Source organism: Astatotilapia calliptera, chromosome 10, assembly GCF_900246225.1.
Source record: "Astatotilapia calliptera chromosome 10, fAstCal1.2, whole genome shotgun sequence".
Taxonomy (NCBI): Eukaryota; Metazoa; Chordata; class Actinopteri; order Cichliformes; family Cichlidae; genus Astatotilapia; species Astatotilapia calliptera.
In genome coordinates, this window is record NC_039311.1 from 25,737,299 (window position 1) to 25,759,038 (window position 21,740).

The 21,740-nt window shown below is 39.3% G+C and overlaps 1 protein-coding gene across 12 annotated transcripts in view; it reads right to left on the reverse strand.

The window, feature by feature from the left end:
• ncam1a (neural cell adhesion molecule 1a) overlaps window positions 1–21,740 on the reverse strand; it is a 268,916-nt gene that overhangs the window by 20,502 nt on the left and 226,674 nt on the right. For 6 of the 12 annotated variants that reach the window (XM_026181160.1, XM_026181159.1, XM_026181161.1 and 3 more), the window contains 3 exons: window positions 19,872–19,874; window positions 13,820–13,944; window positions 12,938–13,118 (listed from right to left, as the gene is read on the reverse strand). In XM_026181160.1, coding sequence (XP_026036945.1) covers window positions 12,938–13,118; window positions 13,820–13,944; window positions 19,872–19,874 — 309 coding nt within the window. Of the gene's footprint in view, window positions 1–3,238; window positions 5,786–12,937; window positions 13,119–13,819; window positions 13,945–19,871; window positions 19,875–21,740 lie in introns of those variants that run through there. The other 6 variants (XM_026181162.1, XM_026181164.1, XM_026181163.1 and 3 more) reach the window with 2 other exon arrangements.

The following is a 21,740-nucleotide window of genomic DNA, read 5'->3' on the forward strand; positions in this document are numbered from 1 at the left end:
GCGAGCAGAACTGTTAACACGCTCTTTACAAAAATTCACTGGATCTTAAACCACATATAAGTCATTTGGGGTAACCAACTTACTCGTATGCAACCCTGCAACGAATAACTGCCATGCTAATCTTTGACTGTTAACATACAGCTTTACTTTATGAGATGTCATAGTATGACATCACACTTTCTGCCAGTGATTTAAATTGCCTACAGAGTGATGAACGCTCATAACGAAGATGAAACCTCATTGGGCCAGTTTATGCCACTAATATGTCAAATGTAAGTATTTTATAAAAGCACCGTGTAAATGTGCCATTAAAAGGAGACTGAAACACATAAATTAGACCAAATGAAAGCTCCAATTCTCTTGGCCTTTGAAGTAGAAACAATTGTTGACACACATAACACTCTTTAAATGCTGACGGGAGCACACCCCATGGACAGCTATGCTGCAGACTTTGCAGGAAAAAAACATTTTATGCCTCTTAAAGATGTTATGTTTGTGCTTACTGCACTCTGATGCATTCACAAGTGAAAGCACTGCCCTGGGCCAACTGAGACGTTTAATTCAAATCCACTATCTTCCTCTTTCTGGCTGGCCCGGTATGTAAACCTTCAATTTCTTTGATGGTTGTGATGAAAATAGCAAGAACATGCCAGAGTTCTGCGTACTTATAGGTGACTACAGTGGTGCAGAAAACACTTGTTTTTTTCTCTGCCCATTGCTTCATTTGCATTTTAACAGGCACAATAAATCATGTGCCATGTATTCAGTGCTGAGGGGGGGTTTCTTACCGAGTGCTCTCACTGAGGGAGAAAGCACAAATCTACCTGTCAGGGTGGACTACACAAACATTTCTCTTTACGGGCTTGTCGGGTACAGTACTGAGACAGGTTTCCAGACGACTGCTGATAAACAGACCGCATGTGATAAAATATTTCACTACACACATTTCTGAGAAATCAATAAGACTGCCAGATATGTGCAGTTGTACTCTGATGAAACACCTTTATATCAGGAGTTAGATTTGAGTCCAACCGTGCAACTCTGCCCATGGGTTGCAGTGTCTTTAAAAACTTGTGCTGTAAAACACGCAGAAATGCAATCTTCCAGCACTTGCTTTACATTTGATGGATTGGTTCAGCCATAAGTAAAACAGCCAAATCTAAATAAAAAAATATTAATTTTAGAGTAGAAATACAGTTTAAGACATTTTAACAACATTTATTTCACCAGAGGGCCCACATAATAGTCTCAGAACAGTTTGTGTTTGAGATTCAGTGGAATGCTGAACATTGCAGTGATTAAAATAACCATATGCATGCAACAGACTGTAGAAAAGCAAACACAGAGTCCCCCTCATCTGTAAAGGAAGAAGCCCAGTTGAGGACAAATTTGTTTATACTGTAGACGGGGAATACAGACTGTCTGACTGAGGTGTAAAAATGTGTAAGCTGTCACCGTTTTTCAACCAGCACTACAACTGTATGTAACAACTGTCATTACAATTGTTCATACAACACCATCACAGAATCCCCATGACTCTTATTTTCTTCTTTTCCTTTCCTTCGTTGGGTCTATTTTTCCACCTATGACACATTTCTGGATACTGCATTGACCTTATTTGGCTTTAAAAAAGTTTCTTCAGTAATTCCCATGTCTGCGTCCTCCATCAAAGCTCTGCCACAGTGTGGCACTGCACCACCATTAAAAATAAAATCGGCTTCAGAATCAGTTTTCTTTTGGGGCACAAGGAGGCAGGGTGACGCTCAACCGGCGACCGACTCCCTCTCTGACTGATTTAAGATCCTTGGAAACTCTTCATGCAGAGAGCGGTGTGTGGCTAGATGGGATTTCAGCCCTTTTTAAATTAAGATGCTATGAAAACAAGTGCTACAAACTGATGTGCATGCTGGCTTGAAAGTTAGGAACTCTGGACTCATTTCCATAGAGTAAAGCTTATAGAGGAAAGAGGGGAATCATTCATTTAAAAAAATGCATCTATTTTAACACAATAGATATTTTGACACAGCGATGATTTCGATGACGCTTCTGTGGATTGTTTTAAGCTCCAACATTTGATTTGAAGTTTCTGCCATTAATCACACCAAGCTAACCAGCTGAAGAAACGTTTCAGGCTATACAAAAAAGGAAAAATCCAATAGAAAGAGAGATGGCAGCTTTCCCTTTAATCTGTATGCAGTGGGCGACCTGAACCATTTGCTTCAGGGAAGAGAAATATTCTGTTTATATGCAACACAAGTAAGTTTGATGCAGACATTTAGATGGAGATCCTGATTAGCAAAAATGAAAATCACTCAGCACTGATCAGCACTATCATTACTCGGTAGGCACTGATGAACAACTGGGGGGACAAAGTGACAAAGAACACCTCAAGGGTGTCGTAAGCTCTTATTTTCCTTGTGACAGAACTTAGTTGAGATTAAACCGCAGTGCCAGGGATAATAAATGGAGGGAATACAAATCTTATTTTAGACCCCAATTCATAAAAAAGCGGGGGTGCCACGTTACCAAAGTGAAAACTGCTCAGAGAAAAAAAAGTCAATAACATTTGAAACTAACCTTGTTAACTTTTATTTTTTCTTTGCTAATAATTCTTCTGCTCTTCCTCACAACTAATTCTCCTTCATTCCTGTTCAGAGAAATGGGGTACAGATATTGATGTTATTCAGGTTTGATGATACTGCCTATTCTAAGGCTCAGGCAGAGAGCTTATGGGGATAGATTCACCTTAGCGTCCCATCAAAAGGCCATCAAAGATCATACGTTCAGTGGAAAAGCCTGTGACATTTGATTACTTGGAACTCAAGTGCTCTTTTCTGCACTTTTTCTATGATTTCTTATGAGTTTTAGTTAGGTACGTGTTGTGCTGGATGTTAAAGCACTCACTAGCCACAAGAGCACGCTTGATGGGAAGATAAATTTTTTCGTATTTCTAGTATTACTGAAACGTGCACTTACACAGTGCGTGTATATCCGTGTGAATCTGACTTTTAATACAGACATAATCAACTCCAATCCATCAGGACCATATGGCTCAAATTACCAGCAGCAGCACAAGTCTTAGTACCGCTTAGCTGGAATTTGTGATAAATCAGAGAAAAGTGGTTTTAAAAAACACGCTAGCTGTATTCATTACAGCAAACTGACTTTCTGTATGTCTGGCCTCTATGATGGAAAATGCTCATCAAGACAGAATAAAAACAATGACCATTCACATATGTGTGATTACTGAAAATGTATCAATGCTTTATTAATTCTCTCACACTAAAATGCTGTTGATCATGGCTGCAGGTGATTTTAATCTCTTAAGTTATGCATTGCAATCTGTCATCTCTCATGACTCTGCAAACTTTAATGAGTTGTACAGCAGAGTGACGAACAAATGTTGGAACAAATGGAAACTATATAGAGGACTTTAAGTAACCCAAACTCTGACAGCCTTTTTTAAAAATCTTTAGCTTGTCATTGCCACTGTTAAAGACTGACATTTAAATTGGCCTAAGGTTATTCCCTTGTTAAGTCTCAAGTAATTAGCAATTTCTTAGCCAAATGCTCCGTTAGTTAATAAGAGCTAATAAGCACTGAGGCATTACTGAGAGTTAAAACATTTAAACTCCAGTAGAGTTGCTAGTGTGGCCGTTCTCCATGGTGTTACAATCAGACCAGGCCTCCATGAAAAACAATAACAACAACAAAAAAAAACTAAACATACAGGAGCGTGGAAACAGAAGCTAGCAATAAGCTAGCTAGCCATTAGACATGCTATTATGAAGTACCATATTTCAAGTGAAGTATTTAAAAAAAAAAATACTGCTACAGAATACATAACCTCCACCCTTGCAAAACATAACCACAGTGTTGTCAGATCACAAAACACAAGTAAGAATCCTTCTGTAACTGCGGATTTTCATATCTTTGATAGCTTAAACTAGGTTGCCTGGCTACCAGGTCAACAAAAATTAAAGGTGGTCCGGAAAGACTTACAAACAATGTTGTCGGCCATTTAATAAGGAAATCAAATTTCGGTGTTTTTTGTTGTGTAAACACTGGATACATTATTTTGTTGCTTAGATCGTAGCAGCTAACAACAGCCAAAAGAATCTACTCGGCGCCATCAGGGTTGCATATTGGTTTCATTCTAATGTTTAGCTAATGTTTGCATATTAATATCCATATTTTTGTGCTGTTTTACACTGCTGCAAGGCCTCTATACAATATACAGTTTACCATTTGTTCCTTTTTTATGCAAAATGCATACTTTATCTTCTTCACTTAGGCTACAGCCAAGCCCCTGACCTCAAAACATCTGGGTTCAACAGTCATGTTTGATGTAAAGCAACACTGAATGCAGAATACAGACATTTTGTTAAAGCTCCAGAGAAAAAAAGGGCAAAAATCAGCTTAACAATCAGCTTCCCAGAAGAGTCAGACAAAGATATCTTAGTATGTTTAGTCGCCAAAGCCTCAAAGTCATTACTTTCATGAAAGAAAAAGAAACAATTTATTTCAACCCTACAATGGTTACATGGAAATACACTGATAAGCACTTACAAAAATGTCTCAGGAATAGAGAAGAAAATAATTCCACATTTTTTAATTAAACAAAATTTTTTAGTGTTTAACAGCTGTTTCTTTATGGGGTTTTTTTTTTTCTTTTTTTAGACATTTCACTGCTTTCAGGTAAAAAGAGAGCATGAATCCTCCAAATAACAGCTGATTTCTCGAATATCAGTTTGAAAAGAGTATGTACACTTCTTCACAAAACATTAGTTTTTCTGCACATCCTTCTGTTCTCTCCTGACAAGGCGGTTACATAACAATGTATTTGAAAATGAGCATAATATAATGTTGAAAATTAAGAATGAGTCTGGGAAAAATGAGTTCTCTGACCATAACCGATATTAAATTTCTCTGCAAATGTTATCTTCCCCTCAATTTGTACAGCAGGACATTTCAAGCTTGTATAAAAGAAGAAGAAGAAAAAAAAAAACAGCCAGAATTTAGGCACAGCATTTGTACTCATCTCCTGGTTAACACATTCATAATGCTTGACTGGGGAGCTTTGAAGCAGCTGCATAGCACATTCATGAATACTGGATCATGCCTTGTGTCAGCTTTCATGCAGTGTTCATGCTTTTATGTCATTTGTGACATAACAGTGGAATGGATGTGTTTGTTTAATAGGCAGTAAAGTCCAAAATAAAAGTCTCTTTACAATTTCCGTGTCTGATTAAACCACTGCAGACACAAAATTAAACAGTGTAATTATTCTATTTATCACCCCCTCTTCAGATCACATTAAGGCATTATGAATGTGTTACTAATCAAATCAAAAACAAAGCTACAATACTTTGTCTACATTGTATCCTGAAAGAGCACCCGACGTCCAACTTGCAACATTGACAAAACCCTAAAAATCTCTCTCCTTCGGAATCTATTCGTACACAAGATGACATTACAGTGAAAACAGACAAAAAAAATATTAACAGAATCTAAAAACCAGAAAACTGAAATTGATGCAAGTACTGAGCACCCTGTAATAACGTCATGAAACCAATGTCTTGACTCTTCAACTTTTTTTTTCTTGTGTGTGGCTGCACAAGGGTCAAAAGGCATAGAAAGCAAAGGTCTGGAGCCAAAGATTTGAACGGCTCAGACTATCCTCTTTCTCCTTGAATGCAATCAGTTTATGGGAGCCAGAGCACAGTCAGCACGGACAGAAGAAGAGCTGCCAGACTGCACGTCACACATTGGCAACCGAGGGTAGCTGAAGTTATAGACCAACAATAAATAAATATCCACAACAGAGTATTTTGAGTGATAATCACAGCAATAAAGTGTGACAAGAAAAAAAACCCACACACACACAGTAAAAACACAAACAGAGAAAGAAATTTGTGTGTATGGCAATGTCATGGTCCATAGGTGCCCAAGAAGATCACACATGGAGACAGGAAGGACACGGAGAAAAAAAAGAAGCAGGAGAGAAAGAGGGAAAAGAGGGAGAGAGATAGAAAAATAGGTCAGAAATACAGAAATACAAGTCTGGAAGGTTGTTTTTTCTTTTCAAGACTGACTTGAAGAATAAAAAAGGAAGTCTAAGTTAAAGGGTAAAAATAAAAAGAAGTTATAGCATGTTAGTATCACAGCAAATGACACATGGTTCATGGCAGGCATGGGTGGAGGGTCACACAAAGGAAGGTAATGGGGGATGACATCGATAAGGAAGACATTTCAAACACACTGCAGCACAGTCTCTGTTTTCACCTTAAGGTTCAGTATAAAGAAGGGGAGTTTTAAATCAGCCATGGTGCAGAGCAGCGGCCAAGTTTAGGGTAAGATAGATGACAGCCTGAATGCAAGAACACATCCACATGAGTCAGGCTAGTATCTCTCACTCCTAATGGCCAGTGGTGTAATATAAAGTAAATGCAAGCACAAGCTTGCTTGCCAGTGATGCATAAACTGAATGCCAAAGTCTCATTAATTCACAGATTCGGTAATAATGGAGTAATAAAAAAACACAGCAACGCGTCTCTATATTTTATTATGTGTGTCTTTGGAAAGTTTGAGCTAAAGGCCAGAAAACTGGCGCATGGGTTTCCAATCAGCAGCTCTCTGAGCCTGCAGAGGAAAGAAGCTGGGCTGCTTTGCTCACGTAGCCTTAGCTACTATTGTTGCTCTTGACTTATCAGTAAAGGCAGTGCAGATTGTAGATGGATTAATTAAAATGTTTTTTGTCTACATTACGTAAGACATTACCTTCAAATCCTATTGGATGTTGCAATTGTAAATGGCTTCTGAATTTGGGTTCTAAAGGGACCCGATAATTACTTAAAAGAAATGTTAAAAACAATATGGCAGCTTTTTTGTCGGTAAATAAAAAGGAAATTATCTTGTTGACAGACCTCGTGGTTCAAAGTTCAAATATGTATGGACATCTTTTTTGTGTTTGTATGGACACATACGGAAAGAAAGCATAGGCAAATATTCACAATAGTACCACTTGTTCATCTAGCATTACACCACTGGTCATGGTTGGGGGAATGGCCCATGCAAAACCAAACATCCAAAGCAGACGCTGGTTATGAAGGTAAAGTCTGTGACATGGATGAATGGATGACCTCATGTTACAAAATGTTATTAGCTTTATAGTTTTAGTCCTAAGTCAACCTTAGCTGGGGAGATTTGGATGGATCAAGATGTGCCACTTTGTTTTTTATATTATCTCTTCACATTTGGGCAGCATTTGACTTTCCGTGAGACTGTGGCAAACAATTGCCGCTCAGCTGTACCTGTGTGCATTAAACCTAAAGAAAATTAGCTATACACAAACCCTTTCACACGTCCGATTCAAATAAATTCAAAGGACAACAAACTCCAATATGTTTTCAGAGATCTTTTATGCTGAAGTGCATTCACATTACTGGGCTGAATGAATTCTTGTGCGTATGGTTGTTTTTTTGAACATAAAACAGAAATTTAAACAGGCTGAAGCTCGACCTTGCGTCCGCACTGGACTCCCAATGTGAGATTCAGATAAAATTGAGCATGCAGAGTCCTGCATATAAAAAAGGAGCAGCTGTTGATCAAGCAGTACAAAGAACAGCTGTGAGACTGCAAGGGAATAGTGGAATTAAATGCAGATGTTGTAGCTAAAAATAAACCTCGGCAATAGCCCATGCTCCCTGAAGTGAAGAAAAACAACAGCAGCTTGGAAGTAATACCAAAATATCTCAAAACAAAACAAATAAAAATAAAAACTTGAAAAAGTAATTAGAAGACTTGAAGGGGGGCTGACTCGGATGATACTAAGGTTAACTTGTAGTCTGGTAGATTTATATGTGATCCAAACCTCCCACTGCTATATGGCTGTTGCCCAGCAAGGACATGAAAAAGAAAAAAAAAACAATTACAGCATACGAAAACTCCCAAAAACCAACCAAACTACCAAACAGGTTTTTTCATGTGCCATGCACTGGCAGCAGTTGCCTTTTAACAACTCCAGTAAAGAGCAGAAAAACATTAATCCAGCTGGAAAAGGCACCATGCAAAGACTGTATGGGCTGCATCCCCACCTAACTAGGCCACACATTTCAATTCAGGTCAGTCTTGGAGCCTGAACTGTGAGACCTACTAAACCTGGTAGCAGAAGGGAAGACAGATGCTGACAGAAAGAATGAAAATCAGAGAAAATGTGAAACAAAGATAGAGGCAATAGAGGCTCAGATATCGTAATACAAACAGAGAGAGACTGCAAACAAATCAAAAAACAATGAATGGTGTATAAAATGTGGCAGGATAGGAAATTATGGAGTATGGTCATTAATGATTTAGGAAAAAACTGAATCTGCAAGCTTCATTAAACTTCATTTTTTTCATAAATAGTGACTTACTCAACTTCAAAAGCTGAAACTGTGATGAAATTTAGATTGCATGCATATAATAGTTTCTTCAACATTTGTATTTTGGATGTAAAACGTCAGTAATCTATCCCGATTAATAATAAAGCTCAACTACAGTGACTATGACCCACAGAATTTTGAATGAGTAGCTATGTGTGTGATGATAGCTCTCTAAAGAACAAACACTCACTGGCCACTTTGTTAGGTATACCTGTTCAAATGCTTGTTGGTGCAAATATCAAACAGACAAAGTTAAGACGATCTGCTAAAGTTCAACCCAAGTGTCAGAATGTTGAAGCAAAGGTGATTTAAGTGACTTTGAATGTGAGAAGGTTGTTGGTGCCAGACAGGCTGGTCAGACTGTTCCAAAAAACTGCTGATCTGCTGGGATTTTTCCCACACAACCATCTCCAGAGTTTACAGAAAACAGTTTAAAAAAGAGAAAATCCAGTGAGCGGCAGTTCTCTGGGTGAAAATGCCTTCTTGATGCCAGAGGTCAGAGGAGAATGGCTACGCTCCTTCGAGCTGATACAGTAGCAACAGTATAACCTCTCGTTACAAGCAAGTTATTCAGAAAAACAACAGATTCCCCTACAATAGTAGAAGACTGCACTGGGTGCCAACTCCTGTCAGTTAAACAGGAGGTTGAGGTTATAATTTGCAAGGTCGTTTTTTAAAATTGGAAAAACGTTGCCTGGTCTGTGAGTTTTGATTGTGAGATTTGGATGGTAGGGTAACAATTTTGTCTGAACAACATAAAAACATGGATTCGTCCTTCCTTGTATCAAAAGCTGCTGATGGTGGGGGGATGTATTCTGAGAAAAGCCTTTAGTACCAACTGAGAATCATTGAAACACTACAGCGTACCTGAATATTGTTGCTCACTGTGTCTATCCCTTTATGAGCACAGTGCACCCATCTTATCATGGTTGCTTCCAGCAGGATGCCAATGCCACAAAACTAAAATCATGTCTATATCTATCATGTCAATACTAGGGGTGCAACGATACACAAAATTCACGGTTCGGTTCGGTTCGATACTTTGGTGTCACGGTTCGATATTTTTTCGATACAAAAAAAATGTTCATGCATTTTTTATTTGTCATTTATTAAAATTATAAATATATATTTTAACTCAAAAGTACAGTTTTTAAATTTAACCCTAACCCTTGTGCGTGTTTTTTATTTTGACAGCGAATGCGCACCTGCGGACCACTTATGTGCAGCCCTGGTTATTTAGCTCATCATATTGCAGCCACAGAAATTCTTTTGTCCATGAAACCATAAAGCTGCACTTTCTTTTTGCCTTATAGTCTGATTTGTCATAACTTCTCCGTTTTGTGGTAAGCTTTTCTTTGGCTGTCACTTCTTCACCCCGACCTGTCTTATTTGGCTCAGCAGAACTGAAATGCTTTTACACACGCACTCACATAAGCTCAGCGATTCTCTGCGCGATCAGCCTCTCACATGTTTAAGCTGCGGGAGATTTCACTTGTCATGTTTGCATAGTAAGCTAACGATTAATAAGACGATGTCAGAGGAATTGGTGCACAAATTATCATCACTCACAGATCAGTGCTGTCGCTCTCTATACACAGTTCACACGATTGCAAAGTGAAAGCAAAAAAACAACCGCAAATTCAAACGCGATTTCAATATGTCACATATTGACAGTGGCTCACCGATGCCAATGACATAATTACCCAGCTACATTTCTGAAAGAATGCAAAAGCATTGACATATATTTTTCCTACAGTAGCCCGACGGGCAGGGAAGAGATAGATTTTGGTAGCCCGACTGGAAAGATCGCTAGCTCCGGGACGTCGGGCTAGCGATATTGCGAGCCCTGTATCTGATTGAGGAATCACTCATCTTTGGAAAAGAGAGTTTATTACAGAGAAATGGCTCTTTCTAAAATAAAAGCTATACTATCTGCTTCTTCTGGGCTATATTCTCAGCAGCATAAGGAGAATCATGTGCTAACAGCTGTCTAAATGACTCGGCTAAAGTTAGTAGCATGCTTGTTGTATTTGTCTTTGCACTAGGATGATGTCGGCGTAAATGTGCAGTCATATTCGTTGTGTTCCCACTAGTGCTTTCATGTTAATCTCGTTGAAATGACCTTAACGCCACAACACGGCAAATCTCCGTTAACGAGCTACCGCCGATCGCTCCGTGCATGGGGCTAGACGGCCAACACGTTAACGAGCTAACTGCGCTAACACACTAGTTCACACCAATGTAATTGAGCATTGCATGGCACATCCAACATACTGTTTTACTTTAGTCCATGACTCGCTTACCTTCAGGGTCATACGTCACATGAAAACCAAAATAATTCCAAACGCCAGATCTGAATGAGGTTCAATTTGCCTGTTACAAGGAGAGCTTAACTTCTGTCTCGCTAGCTTGCCCTGCGCTCTTCCTTCTGACGATGCTGTCTGTGTTGAGCGCTCAGTGAATCTGTGTTCGACTACTCCGCCTAGGCTGCACTGTCAAGCCTAGGCGGAGTAGTCGAATGCAGATTCACTGAGCGCTCAACACAGACAGCATCGTCAGAAGGAAAATTGATAAAATAAATTACAAATGTTGTATTGTTCGATACATATGCGTACCGAACCGAAAGCACTGTATCGAACAGTTCAATATCGATACGAATATCGTTGCACCCCTAGTCAATACGTACAAAATCTCTGAGGAAAGTTTACATAACTTTGTGTGCCACAAAGAATTAAGATGCTCTTAGAGACAAAACAGGGTTCAGCTCAGCACTTTTAAAGTGAACTTAAAAAACTAGCCGATGAGTGTAGTTGTCTGCTTTGACTGGTAGGAAATGATTACAGCATTGTCCTACTACTTGATGGCTTAATTTTGTGTATTATTTTATAAAAATGTTCTGTCAGTACTTTTGAATCTATAGCAAGGCACAGATTTTAATTTGTGTTTATGACTTGTGGGCTGTTTTCGGGCACATTAGTTTAAAGATTGGGCCATTTTATAAGTGATTTCGATTTTTCAGGTAAAATATTTTTCACAGTGTGCACTTGACAGTTAAAAGAAAATATGACTGAGGCAATCAACACTTCCTTTCATAAAGAAGAAAAGGGCAGGCGAATAGTGAAAGGGAGGGTGACAATGGAAGAAAAACAGGATGAAACAAAAAAAAGAAACACAGACAGAGTGTAAGATGTCAAAGAATTTTAAACTGTTAGCTAATTCAAGTGGGGAGGCAGCCCAAGTTAAAAAGTGCACTCTACACACAACACAGCAACAGAGCAAAGGCCGACCGTGACCACCTGTGTAGACGATGTATTTGGGAATAAATGGACAAAACTCTGTTTTCTCTGGGTCTGACTGTAGTCTGTTCTCACATCATTGGACATTAAGATTGAGGAGTTGAAGTCACCTCATAAGAAGTAATGAGACTTGGAGGAGCCGGATATCCAAGGAGAAATGCAGTGAGGATGCCTCTGCATGTCATATGGACTCATTAGCTACTTTTGATCTTGTGCTGCCTGGGCTTCAACATTTTTTGAAGCGAGTGCAGTGTTTTAAAAAGGTGCTCTGTGCATAGAAATTCATTCCTTCAGGAAAAGAGGATTTAGTGGAGATGACATTATTAAAGAAAACAAAAGTGTGGCACTGACTGAGAACTAGAAACAAAGAGCGTAGGCTGGGGGTAAAATGAAAATAGATTTCAAATGACCCAGCTTGCAGTCACTTGTGTATTTCTACTGACATCAAACTTTTGGTGCACACATGCCATGTTCAGTGTTTGGTTTATCATTTAAAAACCCATTTTGGCCTACAAGGACAAAGCCTGTGCTTATTAACTATTGTAGAACAATGTTAGATTAGTTGCACTGGGCATTTTAAGGTTATCTACTATAGTAAACTTTGTGGGCAAGTTAGTTTAGTTCCTTAAATGTAAATCTCATTTTAAAAAATCCCCAACTCCCAAAAAGTAGCTCTTCAAAATACACCATTAGATCAAGTCTTTGTGTGATATTATATATAATGCCTGGATTATAAACCTTACAGTTACACTACTGTGCAAACGTTTAGCACCAGGTTCACTTTTTCTTTAAAATTTCCCCCCAAAATGAAAAATGTGTGATTTACTGAAACATATGCAAATATTTTCACAATAGAAAATAACACATTTCCAATGGGAATGAAATTTAGAGTTTGTGCTCATTTCAAACACTCTGTATAGGCCACACCACTACGTGCCCCTCGGCTTATAATAGAGTCTTTGCTTTACGCATCAATGGGGTTTGCATCGTGCATTTCCTTTTGGTTACCAGATATGAAAACAGTAAAAACAATACACCTCTGCCATGCGACAGACAGAGATAGATTATTCATGACCGACCCTGCAGCCAGCAAGCTTTGAATAAGCACCTAGCAAAAGTCAAAGATCCAAATAATAGATTTTCTGGTCACGGTAGAAGCCTATGTGCACTGTGGCTGGTGTGTGTGGATGCTTAGGGTAGGTATGATGGGAACAGTACCTGGGACAGTTGTGGGCTCTGTATCTGTCTTGAAGGTGAGGATGCCAGGCTTAGATTTGCCCTGCTCATTCTCTGCCACCACATGAACCTCATACTCCGTGTTCCATTCCAGGCTGTTCAGGACGATATAGGTACTGTCACTGGGAAGGCGGAGCTCTGGTTTCCAGTCAGATACACGCTTCTGAGAAATGGATTTAGAAAGGAACAATTCAACACTCTCAAAGGAAAAGCTCATTTTAGATCATCTACAAATGTCTCGATTTCTCAAACTGTTCTTGAGCTGACATAAAAGCAGTACATGTTCTTTCTCAACATGTTTTTCCATTCCAAAGAGATTAACCTGGTCCGAAACAGTTAATAATGAGGGAAAAACAAGAAAATAATGAAATGTATAAAGTACTCACCAATTATTATGCACAAACTGTACACAAGTAGATCTTATAAGAATAAATGAAAGTGGTGTTTAAGCATTTATCTTTTCCATCAGGTTAGTAATGACTCTTTTTGAATACATAGTTATAATTCAGTGGACAAGTGCTGCATGAGAACATAACTTTATATTACCACCACTGCAGGAAAACTAGTCTGCTGTAAGGGTTGGTTGGTCTAATTACAGTCACCCTTTCTTCCTAGTGACAACTGTTAATTCCAAAGAGGTAGAAGATACAAATTGAAAGGGGGAAATGACTTGGATGATGAGGTGGCTTAAAATGCTTTGGAGTCATTAGCAGGCACATATTTTGACAGATTCCAGTAGATTTACCCCTGCTCAAAGCCGTAGCCAGATTTGACTACTTTATTGTAACTGCTATTATTTTTTTTATGTTGTTTTTGTTTTTATATCAAATGCAAAAAGTTACCCCCATTGCCAGAAATACTCACAGCCTTGTATCTGATCAGGTAATGTTTAATCTTGGAACCACCGTTATCTTGCGTGATCCAGTTGATCTTAAGAGAATTGCCCGGGCTGTGCACCTTGGCCTGCAGTTTGGGAGCACTGGGTTCCCCTAAACAGGAAACCAAGGAATGATGATTAGATGACAAACGGTGGTTACTGCATCAACACATGTTTACCTTTAAAAACCAACTGCCTACATTAATTAACATGTCTGAAATTTTTTATCTTAAAAGAAAAGAAAACTGCGCTACAATAGACACATTTTTTTCACCAGTGTCTACCAGGAGCAGATCAATAACATTAATAATTTTCAAGCCTTCACCTCAAATAATAACTTGGTTAGTAAGTTTTAGTTAATGTTAATTTCTCAACAACCAAAATCTTTCATTACCCTTGAACTATTTGTTTAACCCAAGCCATTCGTTTTTGTGCCTAAACTTGAACTTTAACCACAGCAGTGCCAGATCAGGGGGCACACAAAATTGCAACAATTTTGGAACACCCATCAAAAGATTTGCAAAATAGTACATCTATGTGTTAAGTTTGGAGGACCCACTGAAAGAAATATAACCTCCATGAGAAGAGTATCTGATAATTAAAGACAGACTTTAGGTGGAATATTACTTCCAGGACGACTAGAAGCAACAGAGGTCAACGTGGCTGCCTCAGAACCACAGGCGGAGGTGTTGTTCTCCTTGAGGCCCTCATTATCTGCTCTGTCCTCCTGAGTAATGACTGCTGGGTCGCTGGATAATGAGCCTGTAGGCCTTGATTGGACATGTTCCTCTATTACTTTTAATAACATTTACATAGTCTTGTGCGAAAGGAGGTCAATGTGTTTTTTGCGTGTGTGTGTGTGTGTGCTGTAGCTCTTCGTGGCACTGTTAAGGCAATAAGGGTGGAGACTAACAACCCAAACTCATCAATTATGTGCATATTGGTTACACACAGTTAGCCTTGTTAATATGTTATTAAATCCCCTACCTTGTGATGCTATAATCTTTGCCCTGTGCTAACAATCTTAAAAGTAACAGCCGCACCAGCAGGTAACAGAAAGGCTCAGTGGTGCTGCAATTTCTACATGCATGCTACTGATAGAAATTCAATAAGGAGTTAAACCAAAAAATATCTCTCTCTCTCTCTCTCTCTCTCTCTCTCTCTCTCTCTCTCTCTCTCTCTCTCTCTATCTCTCTATCTATCTATCTATATATATATATATATATATATATACACACACACATTTTATATATATATATACATTTTGTGATAGTCACAAGAAAAAAAAAGTCACGTATTCAGTATTTAACATTTCAAACATCAGTGTTAGTGGTTGTAGTTAATTAAATGAATATGCATGAAGGCACTTTTTCTTGAAGTAATCAAATAAGCACACTTTCTAAAAACTGCATCCCACCAGGCAGAAGTGAGCATGACACAGGCTGAAAGTGAATCAGACGGTATTAGTTACAGCAGTAGTAACTCTGTGACAGGCAGACATTGATACATTCAGCATTGCATCATTCTGGGTTAGGTGAATATTTCTGAAGGCTAAAACAGAGAAAGTGGAAGATTAGAATGAAAAAAACTACACATGCAAAGCTTGAAATTTGGCCCACTGCTGTAAATTCAGAAGGGTATCGTGTGAAACACCACCCATGGCCTAACATGCATGTGGATGGTGTGGTTCCACATGCAGCCCAAGCTAATCACAAAGACAGTATACAACAAAGTTATTAAAAACATTCTGTAGAATAAAGAAATTCATTTAAGTTTTACGAGTTCATAGATCATAACGGAAAATCATCTCATAAGTGCTGTATGTGAGCGATTATTAACAGTATGAATTATACAAAAGAAAGGTGAATTTTGAAAATAGTAAATGTCTCAAAGTTGGAGTCTTTGTTCAGGTCAAATGAAAAAAAAAAAAAAGATAAATGTTTTTAACATTGCCCAATCGTCTCAATGACTTCCCAATACTAAAAAGATGTACCCAATGTTAGCACTTCTGCATATGCAAACTACTAGAAAGACATTACATCAAAGATACAGAGACATGCAGGTAGGACAGACATTTTCTTTAAGAACAGCTGAACAACAAGAAAGAGGATGCAACAAGAAAAAGGAAGTAAACTTGCATGCTGCAGTAATGCAAAGGATTGTTGTGAGTCCAACCGGTAAAACAGTGTGAGCTATGTAGCTCTCCAGGGGAAGAATATGAAACATTAGCCTTGTAGGTGACTATATTTAACAATGCATGCAATGCAAATTGTGGTTAGTGGCACTTTGTGGGGCTGCTCGTATGATCTTTAAAAAGAATTCATAATGAAATGGTTTGTTACAAAACCGGAAAAGTGGGGTTTAAAAAATGCTTTGCAATGCTATCTGTGAAGGCATTTGGCCATATTAAAGGCAAATCATGTTAACAACAACACATTTTACATGAAACATAATATGACACAATTATGTGTGACTTTGTTAAAGATTTTTCTAATTAGTCATAAGTATAGTCATAACTTCTATGTTAACCAGGGTGAGAACTCAAAAATTATGTTTAAAAAGAAAGATGAAATTAAGCATATGCATCCAGTAGCACTTTGCTCTGCAGCACATCCAATAGTGCCTAGGTGTCAGACATAGCTGGAAAATTTGCACAATGGCTTTGCAAAGTTTAAAAATTGCACTAATATCTTGAATTTGTTGCTAAAATGCACTGGTATTACTGATGCAGTTGTACCAGGATTACTACACAGGAGCGAAACTGTCTGCAAAGTTTAAAAATGTGAGCACTTCTGCAGCTTGCTGTTTGAATGGAATAAGTAAAACTCTGTAAAACGCTATTATAGTTTTATTTCCAGAATACTGGGTGTGGAATGATTTTGCGCCTGTAATGGCCCACCGTTATCTACAAATTTTAACATGCATTGTTGAAAACGCACTGACTTTTTTCAAAAGACATTTCAAGCTGTGACTGTTTTGTAAATGTGAATGTTTCACATTCAGAATGTAGTTATTTACACTTACAGAAAGAGAAAATATCACAATCGTGTCATTATTTATTACGCAGTGGTCTACTTATTGATCCAAGTTAAGGATATAGGCTGTTTAAGTGCGTTTAACAGATCTGAACCTGATCTTATGCATCAATTTAGCGTGTGTATAAAATCTTTTGTCTATTTTCTCTGTTTTATTGTGCTTTAAGATGACTGTTGTGCTGTGATTTGGCACTACAGAGAAAAAAACTAAATTCTACATGTTAATTCTTCAAACTTACATCACTCTTGCTTTGCTGGCTCTATGAAGATTAGTGTTGTTTGTGGTGTTAATTTTAGCTTAGTTGAAGCTCAGCTTCAGCTATACATATATATAAAAAACACCCAGCGCGCCCCTGCGGGCGGTTTATCCTTCAAGCTCGGGTCCTCTACCAGAGGCCTGGGAGCTTGAGGGTCCTGCGCAGTATCTTAGCTGTTCCCAGGACTGCGCTCTTCTGGACAGAGATCTCCGATGTTGTTCCCGGGATCTGCTGGAGCCACTCGCCTAGCTTGGGAGTCACCGCACCTAGTGCTCCGATTACCACGGGGACCACCGTTACCTTCACCCTCCACATCCTCTCGAGCTCTTCTCTGAGCCCTTGGTATTTCTCCAGCTTCTCGTGTTCCTTCTTCCTGATATTGCTGTCATTCGGAACCGCTACATCGATCACTACGGCCGTCTTCTTCTGTTTGTCTACCACCACTATGTCCGGTTGGTTAGCCACCACCATTTTGTCCGTCTGTATCTGGAAGTCCCACAGGATCTTAGCTCGGTCATTCTCCACCACCCTTGGGGGCATCTCCCATTTTGACCTCGGGACTTCCAGGTTATACTCGGCACAGATGTTCCTGTACACTATGCCGGCCACTTGGTTATGGCGTTCCATGTATGCCTTGCCTGCTAGCATCTTGCACCCTGCTGTTATGTGCTGGATTGTCTCTGGGGCATCTTTACACAGCCTGCACCTGGGGTCTTGCCTGGTGTGATAGACCCCAGCCTCTATGGATCTTGTACTCAGAGCTTGTTCTTGTGCTGCCATGATTAGTGCCTCTGTGCTGTCTTTCAGTCCAGCTTTGTCCAGCCACTGGTAGGATTTCTGGATATCAGCCACCTCCTCTATCTGCCGGTGGTACATACCGTGCAGGGGCCTGTCCTTCCATGATGGTTCCTCGTCTCCCTCCTCTTTCTTGGGTTTCTGCTGCCTGAGGTATTCACTGAGCACTCGGTCAGTTGGGGCCATCTTCCCAATGTATTCTTGGATGTTCCTTGTCTCATCCTGGACTGTGGTGCTGACACTCACCAGTCCCCGGCCCCCTTCCTTCCGCTTAGTGTACAGCCTCAGGGTGCTGGACTTGGGGTGAAACCCTCCATGCATGGTAAGGAGCTTTCTTGTCTTTATGTCAGTGGCTTCTATCTCCTCCTTTGGCCAGCCTATTACCCCAGCAGGGTACCTGATCACGGGTAGGGCGTACGTGTTGATGGCCCGGATCTTGTTCTTACCATTCAGCTGACTCCTCAGGACTTGCCTGACCCTCTGCAGGTACTTGGTGGTTGCAGCCTTTCTAGCGGCCTCTTCATGGTTCCCATTTGCCTGCGGGATCCCCAGGTACTTGTAACTGTCCTCTATGTCTGCAATGTTGCCTTCTGGTAGTTCAATCCCCTCAGTTCTGACTACCTTCCCTCTCTTTGTTACCATCCGACTACACTTCTCCAGTCCGAACGACATTCCAATGTCATTGCTGTATAGCCTGGTAGTGTGGATCAGTGAATCGATGTCTCGTTCACTCTTGGCATACAGCTTGATGTCATCCATGTACAGGAGGTGGCTGACAACTGCTCCGTTCCGTAGTTGGTATCCATAGCCAGTCTTGTTAATGATCTCACTGAGGGGGTTCAGGCCTATGCAGAACAGCAGTGGGGACAGAGCATCTCCTTGGTAGATCCCGCACTTGATGGTGACTTGTGCTATGGGCTTGGAGTTGGCCTCTAGTGTTGTACGCCACATCCCCATTGAGTTCCTGATGAAGGCTCTTAGGGTCCCATTGATCTTGTACAATTCTAGGCATTCCAGTATCCAGCTGTGGGGCATTGAGTCATAGGCCTTCTTGTAATCAATCCAGGCAGTGCACAGGTTGGTCAGTCTGGTCTTGCAGTCTCGGCTGATTGTTCTGTCTACCAGTAGCTGGTGTTTTGCGCCTCTGGTATTCTTGCCAATTCCTTTCTGTGTCCCGCTCATGTATTGACCCATGTGCCTGTTCATCTTAGCCGATTCTTTACAAATCCTACCATGTGAATTCATAGATTTTTTTTTCACATTCTGTATCTCACAGTTGAAGTGTACCTCTGGTGCAAATTACTGACCTCTGTCATCATTTTAGGTGGGGGAACTTGCACAATCGGTGGCTGACTAAATACTTTTTTGCCCCACTGTATGTATATATATATATATATATATATATATATATATATATATATATATATATATGTATATATATATATATATATATATATATATATATATATATATGACCCTCAAGCTCCCAGGCCTCTGGTAGAGGACCCGAGCTTGAAGGATAAACCGCCCGCAGGGGCGTGCTGGGTGTTTTTTTTTTATATATATACACACACACTCTCATATATGTACTCATATATGTATACACACACACACACACACACACACACACACACACACACATTCTACAAAGTTCTGTACACACACACCCACACACAAATACTCAAGGCACCAAGAGTAAATTTGGTGTTACTCTATAAATGCAAGGGAAAATAATCATTGTGGTTATTATTATTAGTAATCGCTTTGATTATGAAAGTCATGGTTAGTGAATGTTTGTTACTTAATTACATAATGGCTCGTAGATGAAACAAATGGCTAAATGAATAAAACTGAAAATGTTTTAATGCCTCTTCTATGAGCCTAATTTAACAAAGGCCTTGCGCATGATTATTGCTGATGTAATGGTCTCGAACTAAACAAAGCAAATTTACCTTCTGTTGGTCAGCGAAGACGACATCATCAGCACCATGCAAGAGCCACATGACAAAGTCACATGATGCCACGGACATGAATGGTTGAAAGGATAACATAGAAGAAGAAAAAGAGGGAAAGTGTGGGGGGTAGCAGGGACAGGTGGGGGGCATATGGGAAACATACAAAACATTTTGAAATGATGAAAACATGTCAAAATAATAATAAAAAAACAAAAACAAGAATGTTAAAGACATAATGACAAAACAGAATAACAAAAACAAATCGTAAATTGATAAACAGAAGTTTTTGAACATATAAAAAATATGTTATTGAATATATGAGGTACTGGATATTTAGTTATGGCTGTTAACAACACTGAGAATATCAGTAAATAACCAAACAAATAAACTAATTAAGATATTGAAGACTCAGCCAAAACTATACACCCAGAATTGCCTCATGCATCCAGTTGACAGCTTTTCCTCTGGCATTTTTTTCCCTCTGTTATTTATTTTGGTAACAATTTGGCCAGATCTGAATTTTAACTTGTACCCATTCTAGTAGGGCTGATTGTCTTTGAAAATAAATGACATGTCGAACAGAAAATCAATTTTAAAATCAATACAAATCAATTTTAGTTGTTGTTGTGTTTTTTTTGGTAACAATAGAGCTTAAATGAAAACAGAGGAAACTGCATAAAACCATGCCAACTAAGTATGATACACAACACAGCAGACAACAATAGGAACACATGAAAAATCTGAAGAAATAAGTTCTACGACAATCTAAAAAAGCACATGTGGCATTTGTTCTGAGGAATGCATTTGTAAAAGCACTGAGCAGATACACTGCCATCAGCTGCATCCTATTTCAAGCTAATGAATAGTCACAACTGCATTAGACAAATGTTATTAAAATGGTGTGTCAAAAAGGAAAGACTTGTTAAGAACAATATTGAGACATACAGATCTCACACAGCAGACACATCATACATCAGGAACTTAAAAGGAGCAACTACACTTACAGCAATTACTCCAGTGACCAAACACACATGTTATGCTTCTTTACACACTGCACACTGTTAACCAAAATGACGTTTTAAGGTCTGTGAAAACCACAAATGACAGCAATAAGCAGTCAGACAGGTTAGTCACTTAGCAGTGCTACTGGTTAAAATTTTACTGCACACAATGACGTTAAAAACCTCAACCCGGGTCTGCTTGGGCTTTGTTGATCAGTGTCAGCGATCTCCCTTTTTCTTGTTTTTCAGAAAACGGGCTAAGTAGTCACAAAAAGTATTTGTGGAGGAGCAAGTTATTTTTGGTCCATTCCCTTAAAACATTCATTAGAAAATCCTGGTCTCTGCTTCCTACTTAGTCACAGCTTTCAGTCCCAGTCAGATAAAGAACAATTGGCAGTGGCTATCCATGCTCTGGCGTAGCCAGTCAATACATGAAGGATGATTTTGAGATGCTGTTAACACGCTGCTGTCTGGCTTTTCAGAGAGAAATGGAGTGAATGCACACTAAGGGGAGGATTCAACTCATGAGCGATCTGGGAGAAAACAAGTTGTGATTAAATTGAGTGGATGAAACAACTGAAAGATTCACCGAAAAGACAGATATCCTTCTGTCATTTTAAAGAATGGCTCCTCATGATTCGTTCAGCTGTGAATGTAACAACACTGCGGGACCAACCAAACTGTACTTTAACAACTGTCAGATCAGCTTAACTATATGCTGTGTCTCACCTAAACAGATAACAGGGTAAGAACCAGAAATAGCTTTCAATACTTTAATAGCTCCTCAGTATGTGAGATCTTAATAGTAAATTGTTTGATCATTTTTTGGGCGGTTGCCTTCCCTTTTTTTGCACGCTTTTTTTTT